The sequence below is a fragment of the Sycon ciliatum genome, chromosome 10, assembly GCF_964019385.1.
Source record: "Sycon ciliatum chromosome 10, ocSycCili1.1, whole genome shotgun sequence".
Lineage (NCBI taxonomy): Eukaryota > Metazoa > Porifera > Calcarea > Leucosolenida > Sycettidae > Sycon > Sycon ciliatum.
The window spans coordinates 18,102,366-18,124,865 of NC_088652.1; the positions used below are offsets into that span (position 1 = coordinate 18,102,366).

At 47.1% G+C, this 22,500-nt stretch overlaps 3 protein-coding genes across 3 annotated transcripts in view; all 3 read right to left on the reverse strand.

Annotated features, from left to right (window-relative positions):
- The window catches only part of LOC135826404 (uncharacterized), a 3,947-nt gene extending 2,382 nt beyond the window's left edge, over positions 1-1,565 (reverse strand). The window contains exon 1 of the mRNA XM_065339021.1: positions 654-1,565. Within this exon, the coding sequence (XP_065195093.1) occupies positions 654-1,285 (632 nt within the window). The 5' untranslated portion in view covers positions 1,286-1,565. The remainder of the gene's footprint in view (positions 1-653) is intronic.
- Positions 1-11,998, reverse strand: part of LOC135826395 (putative uncharacterized protein DDB_G0271606) — a 43,183-nt gene extending 31,185 nt beyond the window's left edge. The window contains exons 1-2 of the mRNA XM_065339007.1: positions 11,830-11,998; positions 2,991-4,180 (exon numbers count right to left, since the gene is read on the reverse strand). Of these exons, the coding sequence (XP_065195079.1) occupies positions 2,991-3,727 (737 nt within the window). The 5' untranslated portion in view covers positions 3,728-4,180; positions 11,830-11,998. The remainder of the gene's footprint in view (positions 1-2,990; positions 4,181-11,829) is intronic.
- The window catches only part of LOC135826397 (putative mediator of RNA polymerase II transcription subunit 26), a 38,195-nt gene that overhangs the window by 2,382 nt on the left and 13,313 nt on the right, over positions 1-22,500 (reverse strand). The window lies entirely within an intron of this gene.

Below are 22,500 nucleotides of genomic sequence, written 5' to 3' on the forward strand. Positions count from 1 at the left end.
CGTCCCAGGACATGTAATTCTCAGCGCAAGAGATTCAGGGCCAGCGCAAGAAGAAGACGGGGTGTCGAACGATGGCACCACTTCTTGTTGCGCCTGAATTTCCCACTCGCGGCGGATTGGCAAACCCCCGAGTGGACAGAGACCAGCGCTTCAAAAATCTGCCCAAGCACGGAGAGAGAGAGGAGGAGACGCTGCCTGATCCGCGTCGGATCCTGGAATGTTCGTTCTCTCGTTGAGAGCGAAGGAAGCATTGAAACGGCAAGTATTCAAAACAAGGTTGTTCAAGACAGGAAACTGGACCTCGGCATCTCAGAACTACATTGACTCAGCTTGGACGTCGCTGGTGTACAAGAAACAAGTGTGTTTGTGTGTGTGTGTTGCATACAAGACACACATACACACACACACACACGGTCACGTCGATCTTCCAAGTCCGGGGTCGAGATGCATGCGGTCTGGGGTAGGGGCTATGATCTGCTCAATGTAAAATACGTATATATTATGGCATGGTTGGGAGGGCAATAATGGATTTTCAGTGCCCGACAAGTGAGCCCGAGGGCTCACTTGGAGGGGACTGGAAATCCATTATTGCTCGACCAACCATGCCATAATGGATTTATCACTTTCAGCCTAACATTACTGAAGACACTAACCTGAAAGAATCAAAACTAAAGGAGAAAGTTGACCTTGTGTGCAGCAACACTTGAAAGGAAAGAAAAAGAAAAGCTGAGATCGCCACTTTCGAACAAGCGTTCACATGTACACTGCGCTGTACACAATCACCGTGTTCAAATCCCGTAGATTTCACGCGTCCAGTGTCACTCTCAGGGTTGTCACGGACGACGGACGGGCGTTGGACTGATTTATTGCCCGCTCTCATACAGATCAGTGATTGGCCCGATCCATGGCAACAGTCATGTGACATGTGATAAAACAAATACAAAACAACAACGGAGGTCGGAGGCAAAAACATATTACACTTCTGATCAGTTACTGTATAGCAGGAAATTTTCGGACGGAATTTATTTTCGTACGATTTCGTACATGGCCTCTTTTGTACTAAAATGAATTCCGTACTTTTAAATTTTGTTCCTGTGAAGCTATGTACACTATACGTGCGTACCGCATGAGAACACGTGCATTTGGCATGCAGCACTGGTACGAAAATAAAATCCATACGAAAGGTCGAAATTCGGCTTTGTCCGAAAATATTTCCGTCCGAAAATTTCCTGCTGTGCAGTATCATGCGAAGTGTCTTCTGGACTGGATGCGTTAGTGGATGCATGCGAACTTGACTTGTTCTAAAAATCCAAATCCAAACGCATAACAAAAGTGCTACACACTTTCACATTTGTAAAGCAGTCGTTTTTCATTTTTTTCATTTTCGCAAAGCAGTTTTAGCAAATCGCGCTGAGAGTTTGTGTGCTCCATTACCGCGTGCTCAGTACAAAACGTGGGGTACTGTAAGTCCAGTAGGTATCGGTTATAGCATGGGTGTTTGAAAAACGACTTTCTATTCTTATTTCCTGTCCCCGGGGAAAATCGCGATTCCGCGGCCGCGTTTTTTCCGCGTTTTTGCGATTTTTTAAAGACCGCGTTTCCGCGATTTTCCCCGCGTTTTTTGAACTTTTTTGTTGCACTACACGTACACACAGTGCACTGTTCGGTCAGCAACGTCTCATCGTGGCGGCTTTGTACTCAAATATGACGAGTGCTTACACCAGAGACTTGTAACTGATTGATTTCACTACATACTCACTGAAAATTGCCTCATATCAACTGCGAACTTGCCGCATCACTAAACATTCCCCGCATCTTTACCGCAAATTCCCCGCAAATTATGCCATATTATGCCGCGTTTTTCCCCGCGTTTTTTTGCGATTTTTTTCCCCGATTTTCCCCGGGGACAGTTATTTCCGATATTTCTTACGCACGATAAATCACGTGTGACATATGATGTGCATGTGCGCAGGGGCAGGAAGATCATCGTACATGCAATGTAGTGCTAGTGTGCAGGTGGCTGGTCATAGTCCCATAGGCTTACCATGTCATGTGGCTATGCAACATGAGTTACAGGACCACAACAGTTGAACCTGCAGCACTGTGATGCAATGCGAGTTACATCAGAACGGAATTGGACAGATGTTATTACTACAGGCGATACACTTTGTACTAATCTGGCATGTTTCGCTACACAAACTCCATTCTTAGCACCGATATTATATTCTACTATGCGATAAAATTGCTTGTAAAAATAAAAGTGCACTTGAACCCCATGTTATAATTATGAAAACATGAGAATTCATTCTTGTAGGCAGTATATTATTCTTTTACACGACCACGCTATAACCAATACGCACTGTAGTAAGTGTCGGGCCGGTTTCACGACTGGCATATGCCCCTGCCCCAAAAATTGAGGACCCTAAAATGGGGTACTATCTATAATACCCCATTGGGGGGGGGGGGGGTCAGGGGCAGAAACCGGCCCCACACATACTACATGTACAGTGCTGGGGTGCAGGTACAAACCGCACGCGACCTATCCACCGATGAGTGGCGTGCACAGCAGCTATTCGCTGCACTACCATGACATTACCATCGCAAGTATGCGCCACTGCCTAGCAAACTGTAATACGATATCGTGTAAATCATGCCCTGGGGTACATGTCCTTATATACAGTGAAACCTGTTAAGGCGACCACTCGGATAAGGCAACCACCTATCCTTGAAGACTGCTGAAACCAGGACCAAGGGATGCTATTTCCAGTCAAATGACCCTGGTTAAGAAGACCACCTGGTAACAGAGACCAGGTTTTGAAGGTCCCTAGCTTGAGCGGTCGTCTTAGACAGGTTTCTCTGTAGATGTGAGACGTACCTTCCGCTCCCTGGGTTCCATGACTCTAACGGCGTCACAAGTCAACATGCAAGAAAGTCACACACGCACGCACGGGCGCGCACACACACACACAGAGGACTGTACAAGAACTCACCCGGTCTCGGTTCGGTTGGAGGGTGAGGACCCGGAACTGGCACCTGTTCGGTGGACAATCTTATGTGCATGTGACGACGGTGGTGGGTTAAGCTTGTGTACCTTGGGAGACTGGTGAGAATCTGCTGTACATGACGGCGGTGGTTTGTAAAACGTCCATGCCGTGGCAGTGGCACGTGACGGCGGCGTTGCTGGTGGCGATAGTGACGCCCACTTCCGCACCGTGTTACGCTCTTTATTCTCACGTTGTTGTTGTCGTTGTAGGAGCTCCTCTGACCGCTCCTGATGCCGAGACAGAAGTCCTTGGACGCGGCGTTCATCCAGCACTTCCTCTAGTGTCCTAAACCTGGCACCACCTGACCCGTCTCCACTCATGTGCACCAAAAGCTTCGCCAAGCGGTCGTCCGGCCCATGGCGGTCGCGATTTGCTTCGCTTTGATCTCTTTTCTTCAGCTGTTCGAGGACGTCTGCCGATGATCTGAACGTACCGCTGCCTGGTCCGTTCTCTATTGCATCCAGCAGGCGCTGGCACTCTGGCTGCTCAGCACCAAGGGGATGATCACTACTGGACTCGCCCGTCATTAAAAGCCGCCGGCCACACAACACGCCGGGCATACAGCTGCGAGCAATCCAAGCACCGCCTAGAGACGGTGCTGTTGCGGCGGCGATGGTGGTGGTGTGCTGCTGTTGAACCATCAGCGGCTGCCTTACTCTACACAGAGCAGTATGCAGGGCCATCCTTGCATTACTCAGTGCGTCCAGCAGCAGTTGAGGCAGCAGTTGAGGCAGCAGCAGCGGTGGCAGTAGCGCTAGTGGTGACAGTTACAGGCAGTGGGATTTGCCACTGTGCTCCTGTAGCTGTCACTCGAAGTCTTGAGTCTCCACTGACCCACTGTCTGTAGCTGTCACTCGAAGTTTTGAGTCTCCACTGAGCTGTGGATATGGATGACTAACCCCTGCTGTGCTGGCCCAGGGAAGGTGATGCTGACCCTGTTGAGGCACGGGGCACTACAGCCTCTGGATGTGCGCTGCAACACAAGGATGTGTCCCGTATTATACCGGCTTGGTCTGCCACTTGTTGGATACGTCGCTCCCGTCAGCCGACTGTGAACGGCTCGGCCGGACGCACAGCTGTATGCTCAGCACATCAACGACGGCCACCTGTCGTGCTGCAATGCTCCTACGGCAGCACTAGACACACACACACACACACACACACACACACGCACAGACATACTGGTGCACACACACACACGTTCCGACACAAACAAGTGCACAGACGGGTGCAGAAAATTTTTATTTCTTCCACCTCCCAAAAATCAGCTTGTCTGGGTGATATTTTCGTCCAAGAAAGTTGAAGCCTACTGAAAGGCTAGACTATTACCTTCAAATCCCGCCAGAACGCCCCGTCTCCCCCAGGCGCCCCTCCCTGACGTATCATCGTACGACTCTGTGAAGTGTGATGCCGTACTGCACTACAGACGCGTGCTCGACCCGATTGGAAATGTACGCAACAGTTCACACCCTCTTGACCAGAGGGATCGCACAAACCCTGGGTTTTTAAGGATTTGCACGATGCCCTGCTCTTGACCTTTGGTCGGTGTACGAGACTCGCGCACAGTTTTCGTAGGGTGAGTACTTGTTCATATAGTACCGAATGCGGCCAGTAGGACTCGCCCATCCGCCCCTCCCCACCTGGACCTTCCAGAAGGGTCACGGAGGTAGGGGCACTCCGGCGGGATTTTGTGGTGCTCCTGCATTCTAAAGAACTTTGGACTAAATTAAAAAAATTAGTCCAAAATTAGGGCTGAAACGATCGTGGATTTTCACCTATCGATTACTCTTTAGCTTAACGATCGAGTAATCGATTATAACCGTTACCAAGAGTAGATAAACAAGAGTGTGCAACTCCGGATCTCTCCTGTACAATCTGCAGATACCCCGCGCCCACGGCGGAATTTTTGTTTACGTCACCTTTTTTCAGAGAAACGCGGATTCTGCCGCAGAGCAGTGTGAGAGCACGTGCTGACCACCGACCTTGTAGTGTAAAGCCCAGCCAAGTGCACGAGGGAAAACTCTCCAAAAGGCTCGCAGCGCGTGCGTCGTCGAAAAGATTACGTCAACAAAAAATTCCGCCGTGGGCCAACCCATCCGCGAGTTGCACACTCTTGTTTATCTACTCTTGCCGTTACCAAATAGTGTCTGAATTCTGTGCAAAATTACTGTGTTTCCACAAGCTATGCCTTCATAGTACCAAAAAATCTGCATAAGTGAAAGGGTAGCTCCAAAACAGGGCAGTTTGAAGTCAATTGAACCTCAGAACATGCACCATACCCCTGGCAACTGCACACTCACAGCGGAAATTGATTCAAACTTCACAAAAACGGGGTTTTCAGTACTTTTTGGACTCAAAATCCCTCAACGAGTAATCTATAACGTAACGATTACTTGATTGATAAGGAATTATCGATCGATTACCGAGTACAGTCTGTATCGGCTATAGAGTGACCGGATATAAGAATATATCGGCTACAGTGATATTGGTACGAAATATCAAAAGCAAAACGTATTTTATCCAGTGAAAATATCACTATAACCAATATTATCGGATGTACTGATGTAATAGGTAGCCGAGTGGTAGGCGCGGTGCAATTAACAAGAATTACTTTTATTCTACTTTCAGGTACACACCTGAGATATAATCGTTATTGCAAGAAGAAGCGGCAAAATAAATAACTTTCTCTCCGGTGCTCACCTAGAGGCTGAATCCTTATTCTTTGAGTTAGCTTTCATTGCTATCCAATCTAATCTAATCTAATCTTCATCAAAACAGAAATGCGCAGCCGCTTTTATGCAGCAGACGACGTACGCTTACATACGGAGATACACTAAATATACATCAGGCAAGCTCCGTATTAGTTCCGTACTGCTTCCGTATTGGTCGGGCAGGGATACTACACCCTCCCTTCCTACAGATAATCACGCCCTCGTGATTTTCAAAAAAATAGTGAGGAGTTACGAACAACAGCGTCAACCGGAAGATGGCAAATTATATCGGAAATGATAACGTTTAGAGTAGACAGAAGAAATGAACTGATAAAAAAATCATAAAATAGAAGTAAAAGCACACCAGGTTCACACGATCTCACGGGGTCAAAAGGGAAAGAACTGTCCTCCAAATAGGACCTGAAACCACAGCACTCTTGCTGCACTACGCTGGCACAACCTGCCAGGAACATCGCAGTTCAAAAACCGAACTGAATACACTATAACTATAAGGGGCGTTGTCACACACATTGTCCCACGTTAGCTGGGTAAGCCGTGGCTCACCATGATCAGACGCCTACCAAACTAAACTGGATTCACACACTCGCATAAAGGAAGACTGAAGAGAACAGGTAGACTGAAGGAAGACAGGAAAGAAAATGCCATACCTGGAATCAGCGTTAGTAACCACGGCGGCGGCTGGAGCTATGGCGGAGGGCGAGCGAGGTTTTATCTTCATCTTCGTTGAGCCGGTCACTCAGAGCGGCTAGCTCGGCGTCAGACAAATAACCTCCCTCCTCGTCTTGAATCATGGTCTTCACATTGTCCATAGCATCGCTTTGCGCGACGTACAGAGTGATGGTCTAGCGAGGAAGAGTGTTGACGAAAATCTGCATCCCACCACGGAGGTGAAGTACCAAGTGAAGAGTGGGCTCCTGCTTCCGACTGCGTGCTTGCAAAAATCAAACGCTGCTGGTCTTGGGGAATACCCTCCCTTGATTCGTCGCAGGGAGCTGCACCGGGTTGAGCCATGGGGGTCTGGGGTCGAATCACGTTGTTTTATTTAAAACTACACCGCTGCCACCAATGTAATAGGTAGCCGAGTGGTAGGCGCGGTGCAATTAACAAGAATTACTTTTATTCTACTTTCAGGTACACACCTGAGATATAATCGTTATTGCAAGAAGAAGCGGCAAAATAAATAACTTTCTCTCCGGTGCTCACCTAGAGGCTGAATCCTTATTCTTTGAGTTAGCTTTCATTGCTATCCAATCTAATCTAATCTAATCTTCATCAAAACAGAAATGCGCAGCCGCTTTTATGCAGCAGACGACGTACGCTTACATACGGAGATACACTAAATATACATCAGGCAAGCTCCGTATTAGTTCCGTACTGCTTCCGTATTGGTCGGGCAGGGATACTACACTGATATATCGGATATTATGATGGCAACATAGAATCAAAACATGCATAACACACTACATTATTATCGGCTATAGCGATAACTTTAAAATACATGTTGCAATAATATCAAATGCCCTATTTTTTTACTTTCTTCACGTTGCTTATTTTGATAGTGACACATGTTCATGTACATAACAGAATTTTTTTATGGAAATGCGGGCACTGTCAACTATGCATCATACTCATTTGTCAAAACGCCATGCTGGAAGTATTTCCTTGCCTTTCATGTGTCGCTCGAAAAAAATCGATCGTATCGCATATAGTAATGCATCGGTTATATAGTGATAAAATCACGGAAATCAAAAGGGTACGCTATAGCCGATACAGACTGTAATTGGTATAATCGTTTCAGCCCTATCCAAAATTCTTTGGACGAACACGACAAAATTTAATTCCAGAAGAATATTTCTGCATGTACTGTATCCCAACCCTTCGGGGTAGATGTCGTTCAGAAGGGGTTTGAATAAGGGAACTTTTTGGAATACTATACATGCTCTGCTCTACGCTGCGGGAACACGATGCGAAGAAGTCCCTTGCTCACTCTTCTCGTTCCCGTAACGTGTAACCTGCTGTGCTCTGCGCTCTCGCAAAGACATCAAGTGCAATAATGTGTACTGGGAATCTCACGTTTCAAGATAAACTTATTTTCATTGCCCGCAGATTGTCTACTACTGTAAGACCAGATATTTTAACGTCGATTAAAGTTAACGATGTCCGGACTTTTGTGCGTTAGCAAGGTGAAATTCTAACGAATTCTGTCTCAAAACCGGCAAATGACTGTACATGTACATATTGTTTTGCACATAACAACTTCAAATGTTAACGATTCTTTCAAATTCATTAACTCGTTAGAATTAAATGTTCGTTAACATTACCGGTCTTGAAAACAGTATTACGAGGAAGGACCCGCATACATGTACACTGATATACAGCTATTTCTACAGCTGGCTGCAAGTACAAGCAAATTTCGCACATCGTGACTCGATTCTCGCCTCACAGCAGGCACTGGACTGCGATCCATAGGCAATCAGGTGCAAACATGCTCGTGCTAAACGAAGGTCGAAAGACTTTTTTTGGGGGGGGGGGGGGGGGGGGTAGTACTCTTCCCCACTTTTCAGACAAATTGGCATCACCAACTCTTGACCGCGTGTCCACAATGACGTAACGCTCAGTTACATATCAACAAAAAAACCAGTGCTGTGTGAGATAGATACAGACCTCGCTTATCCGGAAGAAAATAACTGGTTACAAATTTACAACATACGTGATGCATCCAACATAACCGGTGTTCGGTTATCCGGTTCCCTCGCCTATCCGGATATTATTTTTTTGTGGAAAACGGATGTGCACGGTTAAGCGAGGTCTGACTGTACCAGGGGAGATATTAGAGGCACTTGCCTTGACGTATTCCTGTTATCGACCTACAAGTACATGTAGTTATACATCAATTAGAAGTTTCTGCCCACAGAATCCACTTAACCCTTTGGCTTCCATGGTTCGATTTCGAACCATGGGCATTTTGTATGCATGTGGGTGCAGTCAAACTTTCGGTTCTCTGCCAAATCTTGACCAAATTTCAACAATAGAAGGGTCTAGGTGGTAGAAAAAACTCTCAGCTATCGCCTCGAACAGGTCCGAAGTCTCTCCGATGAGGTTTGAGTGAGCTGCAAGCGATCGAACATTTCGAGTTTCTACGCTGCGTGCTGCGAGTCAGCAGTGCGTTAAAAAAGGGATTTTCCCAGCTTCACGACAGGCGGCACGTGCCAGGACCGGCGCGGCGCGAAGTCACGGCAAGGTAAGCTTCTACACGAATAAATTTGAACAGTTCCGAGCTAGATTCAGCGAAATGGCTGCAGGAGACCAATTTCGTCTCAGATCTGGAGTTGGACTCGCGTTTGGAGCGCGCTGTGGCGGACAATGAGTAGTGCTCTTGGCGAGTTTGGGCTCATTGTATTTCTCTCATCAAGAGCTTTCCAACGAGCCCAAGATCTTCAAAATCGGTGAAGTAGAGCCAAAGTTATGTTGGAAATTGAGTGCGGATTTTCGTGACTGCCACAAATTCTGAGGAAGCAAAAAAGTTATGGACTCCAAAGGGTTTAAAGGGTGGGAGTTCATACTTAGAAAATAGGGACATTTAGCAATGCGAAAATTCGAACTTTTGGTGGTGGCGATATTTCGCGAAAATCTATTTCGACAAAGAAAACTTGTGAGGTTTAGCAATGCAAAACGACTTTTTCTCGAAGCTATTTAAATCATAGTACAGTACCATATATGCAGCTCAGTCTCAAGCAGGGGGTTGTAAAATTACTACTCCCTGTAGTCAAATGCGTACCGAGAAAAGAGAAAGTTACTTTCGCAAATCACTGCAACTTCGCGTCCAAGTTTTCGAAGTTTCGACCTTTGTTTCTGTACTCATTCCCAGACTCGGATTTTCTTTCGAACTTTCGCGTTGCTAAACGTCCTTAATGTGTGGGATTTGTGCTGATAATTCGAAGTTAGCAAAGCACAATTCGAAGTTCACTTTATTTTTCAACAAGTCAGTTTCGTTTGCATGCGCAGGCAGTTCAGCATCCACTAGATCTGTGTCCAAGGTGCGTAGTGCAACTCTGCGTGACAAAGCGAGAATTTGATGTACATAATAGAGAGGGTCTGCAAGACGAAAATTCGAACGAAGTTTCGCGACAGGCCTTACGAAAATGTGTAGGAATCGTCGCACGAACTTTGTGTTCTGCATATTTCCGTAGTTTGCACGCGCCAAGGGCACGTACGCCATGACCCCATCTCACGGAATTAAAATATTTCCCCACAAAAGTTCATTTTGCGTTCCCTGCAAGTTTCGCGTCCAAAGTTGCGAAAGTTCGTGCGAAGTTTCTCACTTCATGACGTAGAGCGAAAGCTTGTACGCATTTTCGTTTTGCAAACCTCTCTAATGGGCCATTCACACTACGCCCAAAACGTGGCGTACGTGACGTTTTCGTCCAGATAGCCATGACAACATGGAACGTGGCGGGAAAATCGTACCCCTGATACGAAAACGTAGACGACGTATCCAGACCCCTGTACCGAGTTTCGTTCTGTCGTTCCCAGCAGTTTTTGTCCAAAAGAAGCTGTACACACAGCTGTACGAGCAACGTGTGCATGCCTGTGTGAATGCACCTGCATGAAAACGACGTCTGCCAATACGTCGTATTCCAAGACGTGACGCATATTGTAACGCAGTATGAATAGCCTATAATGTATTGTTTTTTTTGTTTGGCGCCTATATTTGGCATCTCTAATGTATTGTGGATACCGTACATGTTTGGATAATTAATACGTTCCGATATAAGTACATTAGTCGACCTTATGCCATTTCTACAGATCCATGAAATCGTAGAAAATCCCGTAGAATCCCGTAGACCCGGTAGGATGTTCATTGTGTGCTATGCATGCGCATTTGACCTTTTTAGCGTCATAATAAATAAATGACCAGCAATCGCTTTTCCAGCTTCTTCACTTCGGTTAGAACTTATGACTTGCTAGATCTTTGTCAGAAAAAGGTTTTCGTATGAAATGCCTTCAGGCCCCATTTCTTAGTGGAAATAGCAGAAAACGGTACGCTTCCCAATGGCCAAAGAGAGTTGGAAAGCTTGTGTCTTTGTGGGTAACTTGAACATTTGGGCTCATGCAAAATCGCACCGATTTTGGGATTTCCCCACAACTTTTTGCATCAGCAAAAATGTTGTGTTGGACCGCATTCCTGTCACTTCGCAGTGGCTTTTCGTTGGTGCAGTTTGTATCCCACCCTCCCACCCTCCCACCCCTGACTTCTGGGTGTGTGTTTATCGATATATCCGATTTTTTAGTTAAAAAACGTAGGGGTGGTGTGTGCGTCGTGGGCCATTGTATGGTTACATACAGCTTCAGATTGTATGGCTAGTGACATGGGGGTTGAGTCTGCAGGGGAAGAATACCATGAATACAGTGATTGAACTGAAGTTGGATGATGACCGTGTGGTGAGTGTGTGGGGGTTTCGAGATGCCGTCCTGGGGCAAGGATGTCGGTCCTTTAGCTTGGACGGGTGTTGTTACATTCACTGTAACATTTTGTAGTTTTCTGTGTGTTTTGCTGTGCGACTATAGTAGCAGCAGTGTCTTGTGTTTTTTTTCTTCTTATCAGGCCCTATGCGTACAATTATTCAAGAAAAAAATTCAGGAAGGAGATTATAATATCAATAATAAAGCCATTGCCGAGCCACCGTGCTCACAGCAGAGACTTCTGTGTGTGTTATTGTTGTGAAGTGGACCACAAAGACACAACATGGTCCTGCACATTCAACACCCTACCGGGTCTACGGGATTCTACGGGATTTCGTGGATCTGTAAAAATGGCATAAGGTCCATTATATAGTTGTAGAAGTTTTTCCCTGGCATTTTGGGGTTCGAGTTATCAGGATTCCACCTGTAGCAGAAGCGCCTAGTATCACTAGTAAGCGGCTTAGCCTGCAAGTCTTTCCTGCCACACACAGGCGCGTATATCTGCTCGTATCGGTGGGTTGTAGGGATTGAAACTTTGAAATCATGAACATTTTCTTTTGATTCGGAACACTACCACTGGGCGGGCGTACCTTTTCATCAAAGAAAATCGGTAGATCCACTGGTCGCGACCAGAAGAGAACATCAGCAGGCACAGTCACTGATTCAGGATGAGGCACTCCACTGCGTGCAGTACTGACTCTACAGCAAAAGTAGCATTTCTTCTCAGTCTACTACTTCTTCTTCCTGCACGCACGTGTTGCTTTCTTCCAAAAATTCTTCTTCTTGTACTTGTACTTGTAGATCTACTTAGTACTTGCACGTGCGCACGTGCTGTCGATGTAAAAAAAAACCGCCAAAGCAAGTGATCGTGAACTGACGTCATGACGTGAAGTCCGCGCGCGCCGCGTTCCGTGGGGCCCGCGGGCCGCGGTACTAGCGGGGAGAGAGCCGGGCCGGGCCGAGCTCGCGAGGTCTCTTTTTGTGTTCGATGGATCGCATCATGCGATACAGCATTACACCAATTAACAGCCAGGGAGTCAGTATTTTACGACTCCCTGATTACAGCAATACAGGCACATGCACACCATGCATGGCGTTCCCGGCGGAGGGCGAGGATACCATGGATACTGGATAGGATTCCATAGGACTCGCCGAGGAGTACGAGTGCACTGTCTGTGTGTAGTGTGTGTGTGTGTGTGTAAATCTACTTGTACTTTGTAGATCTGCTGCTAAGGCAGTAAGGGGGAGGGGGGAAGATGCCATGGCTCCATTTCTTATTCACATACATAACATGTACGACACCAAGAATTAGCGCCCTACAATTGTACGGAGCTTTTAAAAATTAATATTATTTTACTCTTGATGACCTTGAACCTTGAACCTTGAACTTGCCCATTGCCAAAGGCAATGATGATGATGATAGCGAAAGGACTAATTCGACGACAACCGGCAGAAAGGTTCGTCGCGCAGCTTGAGATTGCCGGGGCGGCGACACGTCTTGGCATGCACAACGGTATTCTGGCTAGGCGGAGACATTACGAGGCTGAGGACGACGGTGGATAACCTCCCTCCACTCCGAGCGGTTCTGGGGAGTCGCACTGTTTGTTGACGATGCTGCGCTATACGCCACATCCAAGGCATCCTTTGACCGGTGCGCGGAGACGTTTGTGGCCCGTGCTTCTGGTTGGGGATTGACCGTCAGCTTGACAAAGACCAAAGCCATGTCAATCAATACCCAAACCAGTACGCCCGTTCATCTCGGGAATGGAACCATCGACGCCGTAGACCAATCCAAGCGTATCTTGAGTCCGTGATTCACCGGGATGGTCTTTGTGCGCCTTATCTGCAGTCGGGGATTTCTAAGGCGTCTCGGGTGTTTGGCTGCTTGCGGGCAGTCTGCCTTCGGGAAGTAGGAGTGCACGGATAATGCTCGAAAAGGTGGCAGATTCTGCTCGAAAAGCAGTGAAATTGGCAGAACCATACAAACCTTATGGCGGGCAATCCCTCGAATTCTGCTCCATTTTTTTATCCGCATACCAAACATGCATGAAACTTACCAGAATCCGCCGGACCCTATCGGGAATCGCTCCTTGTCCCTCCGATGCCGACGTTGTGTCTACATGTAGATGTATGTGTCTTTCGTTCTTACGCCGACCCTGCTGTATGGAGTAGAGACATGGACAACCAAGGCTCCTGATCTGCGCCGTCTTAACGCATTCCAACATCAGTGCGCGTGGGCTATTGTCGGCACCTCGAGACACCAGCAATGAGATGATCGAGTCACTTCTACAGCATTAATTATTGGCCAAGACTCTCGGAATCGACTCGGACATCGGCGATATCATCCGCAAGCGTCGGCTACGATGGCTCGGCCATAATTGGCCGCATGGACGATGACCGCCTGCCCAAGTGTACCCTGTTTGGGGAGCTCTCCGCATCTCGACCTCAGCACGGCCCACGCAAGCGTTGGCGGGATGTGGTTGTGGACGATTTCAACCGCATCCATCCACCTGTCCGGGAGAAGGAATTGCTCTTGATTACACATAATTATAGTAAAACCTGTAACTACAGACCACCGTGACTAGCGACCAGCCTGCTACTACAGACCACCGTGACTAGCGACCAGCCTGGTACTACAGACCACCGTGACTAGCGACCAGCCTGGTACATGTACTACAGACCACCGTGACTAGCGACCAGCCTGGTACTACAGACCACCGTGACTAGCGACCAGCCTGGTACTACAGACCACCGTGACTAGCGACCAGCCTGGTACTACAGACCACCGTGACTAGCGACCAGCCTGGTACTACAGACCAGTTCGTCCGGCATGGACGACCGTCCACATTCCACATTCATATAATTATGGTTGTGCGGTGCAAACCTCTAACTAAGGACCACCTACCACTGAAGACCGCTTTCTCTGGCCCCAAGGGGTGGTCGTTAGTCACAGGTTTTACTGTACATGTACCAGAAAGAGTAACAAAATTAATCATTCTGCCAATTTATTTTTTGCCCACATATTATCTGCCAAACGCCCAAGCTGGGTAGGCTACTTCAGTACTTGGCAGCCACCATAATCTCTGCCATGTTCAGGCTTCTTGCACACATGCACAGCAAGACTGCCTGCACCATACTGCATGTACATAATTGTATGCACCGGTGGGCAGCAGCAGCTTTTTAGTACTCGGAACCAGGGAGTGGTACAATACCGGTATTGTTCTACTCCCTGCTCGGAACTCCCTAGCGGGCAGTGGACACCATTGAGTAGTATCAAGAGTGCATAAACATAATAATGTTTATTCACTCTTGATAGTATGATTATGTATTTTACCACTCCCTGGTGTCCACCATGCCATGGATGGCCCACCGATGATCGACCACACCTTCTTGCAGCTACAATGTAGGCCCCGGCGGATAGTGCTAGCATTATCTCTAGGATATTTAGCACTTTCTGGAAACTAGCATTGCGCTAGCATAATCCGGCAGGTTTTGCAGAAAACTAGCATATTATTGCGAAAACTAGTGTAGTATCCCTGCTTTACAGTTAACGCATGACTAGTACTTTGCATGACTCTTATAATTACTCTTGTTACTACTTTCGGACAAGTCCTACATCATGTACCTCACATATGATTTGATTACATCAGGAGTACCGCACTTCTAGAAGATCATAGATCTTCCATGCATGCTGCTGTCATCACTTCTAGTATCACTTCCTTTTAGTTACTAGTTGGTACAGTCATGACTCATGTACACATGTATGTCATGTTGTTCCGGACTATTCCAGACTTTCCACGTCATATGCCCGATGAGTAATGTTGCTGACTAAATTGCATAATATAGATATCTCACCTTCTAGAATACCTCGCTTAGTCATTATGTTAATGTTACGCAATGCTCACTTCATCTACATGTATAGTAATGATGATCTAGGTTTACTTCTCCACTATTCTAGAACTTGTACTAGAAGGATGATTTCGTAATCACTGCAATGGCTTACTAACCTTACTTTCCTACCGCCGCCTGCTTTGCTATACATACTTTGCTTGCCTATAAAAGCTGCTGTGTTTTCTCTGCCATGAGCTGGGAGCTGAGAGGAGAGCGGAGAGCAGAGATCAGAGAGAGAGCAAGTTCACTTTCACTTTGATATAAGATAACCTCCAGGCCGTGCCGGAGTAAGTTCTGATACGTTACTGTAGTTGACTGACTGTGGGTAGTAGCCTCCTAGCCTCGCCGACGCACGTTACACTAGCATGATTAAAATTATATTATTGCAAAAAATATGGGATTTTCGTGAGAATTCACAATGCCCTCGCGACTACTATTACCGCGCCTTTGCCGGCTGAGTAATGATGAATCTGTGCTTCTTGTATGTTCCTGTTTCATACTTCAAAAGTAGAACATGACTTGTGCCGCGAAATACATGCTGTTATCAATCTGCAACATTTATTTTAGACTATACCACTATTTGTAGTTTACTATTTCCATTTTTTCGAAGCAGAATTCAAGCATTATCAGTGCTATTTTGGAGCAGAGTGCGAACATATTGAAAAGCAGAATCCATCATGTTGGGAGTTCCCTAGTAAAATAATAAATTCTACTTCTACTACTACTATCAAATTTTCTAGCATTATCCGTCGGGGCCTACTTGCAGCCAACCTTGTGGCCAGCCCATTCGCAAATCCATGTTCATGTTCCATCGAAACTTTGAGCTTCAGTGAACCCTGTGACTAACGACCACCCCTTGGGGCCAGAGAAAGCGGTCTTTAGTGGCAGGTGGTCCTTAGTTAGAGGTTTGCACCGCATAACCATAATGTGAGACCGTTCGTGCCTAGTACCAGGCTGGTCGCTGGTCACGGTGGTCTTTAGTTACAGGTTTTACTGTACCCACAACACCCACAAGCCGGCTGAGAGACACCCCCCCCCCCCCTCCATGCTTCCCTTGATCTCTTCAATAATATTCCACTCAGCCTCTGGCAAACCCACCCCAGATATGAATTCAAAGCAAACATCCTACCTCTTGTGACTGAGCTGTGTGTAAAAGATGGCAAACAAACAGCAACAACCAGCATGCAAGAATCATAATTATGATCCCTACGTTTCTTGCATGCTGGTTGTTGCTGTTTGTTTGCCATATTACGTTCCTGAAAAATTCGGGGAAGAAGAGTGACGTTTGCTTGCTTGCTTGCTTGCTGCGAGCCATTTCGTGTGGCGCTGTCGTCCATTTTCGCCGAGCCTAATTTTAGGACGACAGTGGGCGGAGCGTCTAGAACGGAATCGGAGCTGATATTGAAGCACGAAAGGAGAGAGAAGAGTGAGTGGAAGATTGTTCGAGGTAGCAGCATCATGACCGCTATCATGGCCGCCATTGCACCACAAACCTAGGCCTAAGGCGCTTCATGTGCCTCCAGAGCGTAATTTTAGGACGACAGTGGGCGGAGCGTCTAGAACGGAATCGGAGCTGATATTGAAGCACGAAAGGAGAGAGAAGAGTGAGTGGAAGACTGTTCGAGGTAGCGGCATCATGACCGCTATCATGGCCGCCATTGCACCACAAACCTAGGCCTAAGGCGCTTCATGTGCCGCCAGAGTTCTGAAATGGTGACAACAGTCATGAGACGTTTCTGAGTCATGTCCGGGATCCGGGAGTTTGGAAGAGTTTCCTGTTCAGATTACCCGCCTTTTGTGCTCTTTTACACAAGTCTATTTTAGGCTTTGGCGAGACAAGCCAAGACGGCCGGCAAGAGGTGTATGACTGATTGTGCAGACCAGATTTTAATAATAATAATAATTATTATTATTATGAAGTAGTGGTTGCGACTTCGGCGATGATTTGTAAGAAAGGGTTTGCTCCCCACACCGGAGCTCGCGCTATTCCGCCGACTTTACTTGACACTTGACTGACTCACGACTGCCATCCAGAGCACACGAGAAGTCCATCGAACCTTCGACTCGGCCAACCTGCAAGAAAGCACCACTCCCTGCTCAATACACAGTGTTTCGGGGAATTCACCCCTCATCAGTTGAGCTTGAGTAGGCTGAGGAAGATTGTGCCTGAAGAGCACCACTTATATAGTGCTCTCCAGGCACAAACATCACCAGGGATACAAACTTACAGAGACGCTCCATTTCCAGCGCGACAAACACCTCGTGAACACCAGATAGCAGCGTGAGTCAGTTTGTATCCCTGGTGATGTTTGTGCCTGGAGAGCACTATATAAGTGGTGCTCTTCAGGCACAATCTTCCTCAGCCTACTCAAGCTCAACTGATGAGGGGTGAATTCCCCGAAACACTGTGTATTGAGCAGGGAGTGGTGCTTTCTTGCAGGTTGGCCGAGTCGAAGGTTCGATGGACTTCTCGTGTGCTCTGGATGGCAGTCGTGAGTCAGTCAAGTGTCAAGTAAAGTCGGCGGAATAGCGCGAGCTCCGGTGTGGGGAGCAAACCCTTTCTTACAAATCATCGCCGAAGTCGCAACCACTACTTCGTACTGTTGTGCCCAGCGCGGGCTTGCGACTAGTTGGTTTGGAGGTGACAGCGTTGCGAATGACCGAGGGTCCTCAACGTCTGGTCTCACCGTCCAGGAGCGACACTGACTCACGCTGCTATCTGGTGTTCACGAGGTGTTTGTCGCGCTGGAAATGGAGCGTCTCTGTAAGTTTGTATCCCTGGTGATGTTTGTGCCTGGAGAGCACTATATAAGTGGTGCTCTTCAGGCACAATCTTCCTCAGCCTACTCAAGCTCAACTGATGAGGGGTGAATTCCCCGAAACACTGTGTATTGAGCAGGGAGTGGTGCTTTCTTGCAGGTTGGCCGAGTCGAAGGTTCGATGGACTTCTCGTGTGCTCTGGATGGCAGTCGTGAGTCAGTCAAGTGTCAAGTAAAGTCGGCGGAATAGCGCGAGCTCCGGTGTGGGGAGCAAACCCTTTCTTATTATTATTATGTCATGTCTACATGTATGCGGAACTCAGAACTGTCTGTCCAGATTTTGAAGAGCGACCCGTTACTGGCGTTAGTATCCATGGTATCCGTAGTCCTAATTATCGCTTATTTCGCCTAGTAATATAGTAGTATTGTATTATTGTCAAGTATTAGTTGAGGCATTGACATGATGAACGCCATTCCAGGGACGGGTCGCGTCGGTTGAGTATGTGCATGTGGAGTATGTAGACCTATGCTACATGATTGTGATGATGAGGGACATGTCTCAGTTCTGCTCCTGCTGTCCATTGTTGTCTGCAATCAAGATGCTGTGGCCGCAAACGATGACGGCCCCAGGTGTCAGACCACTTGCCTACCTGTCTGTTATGTAGCCATGATCCGTCTTGAATCGGACACTGCGCTCGCTCGCGGTGCATGTCCGCCGTGCGCGGAATGGCGTTTGTATGAAGTCCTGTTCGACACGACGACAGCACAAAGAAAACCAGATGAATTATTTGTATTTCCAGCGCGGGTAGCAGTGCTAGCTTGTCCTTTGGTCTCCTGACGTATACCCTGATGATGGCAATGACAGCGGACAATGTTGATTGGCGAAGGGCATGCGTCTGAGATAGGCTTCACCGCGAAGGCCAAGCGAAACTAAGACTATTAGAGAATAATAAATTCGTCGCCGGGTGCAAACTTTGCGGAGCATCGTCGTCTAGAGCACGTAGAGGTGCCGCTGTTTGGCCTGGTCCGTTGGCCATGGAAGGTGTGCTGCGGCGGCGGCGGAGCTGCTCCACAGCACCGTTTGCCCGTGTTTGGCTGGTGTCGCTAGTGGCGGTGGTCGTGTGGTGCTGTTCGCGTGCCGTCCTCGTAGCGCGCGCACAGCCGTGCCAGGAGTTCTGCACTTGCAATGGCACGTCGTCCGTGACGGTGGTCTGCATCGGACAGGGCTTCACAACCGTCCCGCCTGTGATATTCGACGGATACAGAAACACATCCATTGTGTGAGTATACCGGGTCCATAGACAATGTTTTTGAGTGATGCGGTACATTTCAACAACAAAATGTGAAGAAAGTGACTTTACTCCAAACGTAGGAACTCTCCCTGCCTCCGCTTCCCATCGAACCTTCCACTCAGCCTACCAGTAACCTGCATTGGCTGCAAAAAGCACCACTTCCTGCTCAATACACAGTGTTTCGGGGCATTCACAGTGCTGCCAAATAATTTTCGCCCAAAATCGGACACCCTTCACCGCCAAGGCTGGCCACATAGTGCGAATTTTTCTCCTCGGCAATTTTTTTTACAGAGAATTCAAAATATCGCCTAAAACACCATGAAAATTCGCTTCGTTGCCATGGTAACCCCGGAGTTGTCATGAATTTTGTAATGATGAGTGTGGTCGCACACTGACTCTGTGCAGACCGTCAGCGTACATGCCATCCAGCCTGATCCAGGCATGTTACTTTGCACTTCCACAGCCAAGCGCTAGCCTTTTAGAACCAAATGTACAGTGATTTGTGCCTTCAGTTGCGCTGAAAAGTGAAAGTACAGGACTTCTGCATAGGAAAGTAATGATCTCCGACATTTTGGCTGCTTTTCGGACGTTTCCCTTTTCGGACCGGTTTTCGGAAGAGCCTTCAAAAATCGGACACTGTCCGAAAAATCGGACGGTTTGGCAGCACTGCATTCATCCCTCATCAGTTGAGCTTGAGTAGGCTTATGCAATCTGTGCGCCGAGAGCACGGGCTTTATGTAGTGATCTCTCGGCCGCACCAATGTCGAATACCTTCCGACGCCCCTGTAGGAGGCTGACCACCCCCCCCCCCCCCTCCCCCTTCTCCCCCTTCTATACACCCGACAGCACTGTGTACTGACTTAGCCTGCATATGCGGTTTCGCTGACTCACCGTGTATACTTAGCTCCCATAAGCGGTTCCGCTTGTTCACCACTATGACATCATCATCTATGACATCATCATCTATGACATCATCATTTGCATGCTGTGTGACCTAGTCTATAGACACAGACTACAACAGGATTTGCACTGCATGCATCTGCATGCACGGACAGTCATGCGTGGCGACAATGTTATCGCAGGAGATGTTTGTCAAGACTGGTGCCGTGGTGGTGCTAGTGGACATTATAGCGTAACTTGTAGTTCCTTGGTCTTTTTTCTGTACTATAAATAATTAAAAAAAAAGTATTGGCTCTCCATCTGAGTCTAAGGGTGCGTTCAAATCCTCTCGGAAAAGTTGGAGACTCTACGAAAAGTTCGAGAGCTGTTCTTATATCCTCTCCGACTTTTAGGAGGCTCTCCAAAGCTCTCCAAGCTTCAGAGGTGGTTGAAACTTGGAGATTCCCGCGGTTTGGGATCAGCGCATGCAAACTACGACTAAAAGCCTCGTGTTCATCATGAGTGTACGCATTTCCCTTTTCGCATACGCACATACATTCATCAGTCAAGATCGCGGCCCCTTTGACGCTTCATTTTGCTTGACATGTGCAAAATATCTCCGAATTCTTCGAGACCCGTTCTTGAGTAATCCCAGTTTCTTCGACTTCTCTTTTCTTCTTCTTCTAGAAGCTAGAGAATATAAGAACGCACCCTAAGTCTCAACTCCCTAAACTAATGAGTGTAAAATCACAGTATCAGGTTTAAAATCTGATGGTTGTGAGAACTTGTGACATGTACAATTGAAAGTAAAGTACTTATAATCTGGCTAGGGTTGGTTGATACAGTGGCACTTTGCCACTTCAGGTGTTCTGGCGCCACGGCTGTTTGTGCCGGTAAATAGACAATGTAGCACTATGCCAGCACACCTGTCTGGCGCCGGACATCCTGCACATGCATGCACATGGTATTACAATAGCCAGAGTTCCCAGATTGCCTAGAGTGCTCAACACCACAAGGATCATTGGAGCATTACCACAAAGGCAGAAGAGAACAGAGACAGTCTGAGGATTGCCTTAGCTTTGCTATGTGCATGAAACGCAGCGTTACAACAATGACCTAGCCGGCTGTCTCTGTTCTCTTCTGCCTTTGTGTAGAGTAGACGGTTCGATACTGGAACGCTTTGACAGCCAAATTTGTATAGACCCAAACCGATCATCAGCGTTGATTTTTCACTCGAAATATGTTTGTGGAAGGAAACTGGCATGTTGAAGTTTGCTCTGGGGCCAGAGTCAATCGAACTGAGCCACTCCTTTGTGTTGACCCATTGCCTCCAAGTTGCCCAATTTTTCGCTTCAAAAAAGTTCAAATCAGAGGTGGCTCCAAACCAGACACGTTTTAGAGTGCACGTCAAATTCACTCTGGGTCTGAAACTAGGTAATTGCTATCGCTCCACGACGGCCAGTACAGAGTAACAATAAGCCTTGTGTGTTCTTCCATTAGTTTTGATTGGTATGCGGTGCTTTATTGGCGAGAGGCGAGCCGCTGTTTACCTGCGACAAGAAGTTGATTTTTCGAAAGTCGTAAAACTCAAGTCGCAGTGCGAAGCAACACGTCAAAAACTCACCTTCTTGGTATGGCGCTTCTGGTCATGGCAGAGCCAAGAAATGTTTAGGGCTGAAACGATCATTCAATAACTCCTAACGATCAACCAATATCATCAACGATCGATATTATTGGTTTTATCGATTCTTGTCAGCTCAATCGAACACGAGTTTATGAAGACATTCCATGATGCCTTTGCTACGTTAGAAATTTGTGGCACCGCAGTGTTGACATCTGTAGATATCTGGCTGGTTTTATCAACATGAACTACTCAAGTAGAGAGCTTCATGTTGTTTCTAGAGCGAAGAATTTTGTCATCACCCTCTGGCAACTGTTCTCTTCTCCCACGAATGAACCGAAAAGGCAAAGTCTTCTCTCCCGATCTCTTTCAAAGACACAAATCAATTTTACTGCACTTGAAAGTACATGATTGTACTCGTATCCACTATCGGATGGAGTGCAAGGGCTAGAATACTGTCACTAATATGCATGCATAAAAAATCGTTAGCACTCGTTTTGAACACTAACGATTATCGATTGCACTCTTAACGATCGATATGCGAGTTATCGGTATAATTGTTTCAGCCCTAGAAATTTTGGCTCGGAGTATAACACGTCGTAGTCTCACTGTGACATATGTTTTCTAATCAAAATACCAAGAGAGAAAGTGAATATTGAGTCCGTTCCGGTTTGCAACCTGTGTCCTATTTGAAACCGTCCCCTCTACATGGTATTAGATAAATTTCATGCTGTCAGCCAACCACATACATGTACATGATTTATGTCAGATGATTTTTAAAGTGGGTTTTTGATCCTCAATTCGGTCCAAATCGGACTT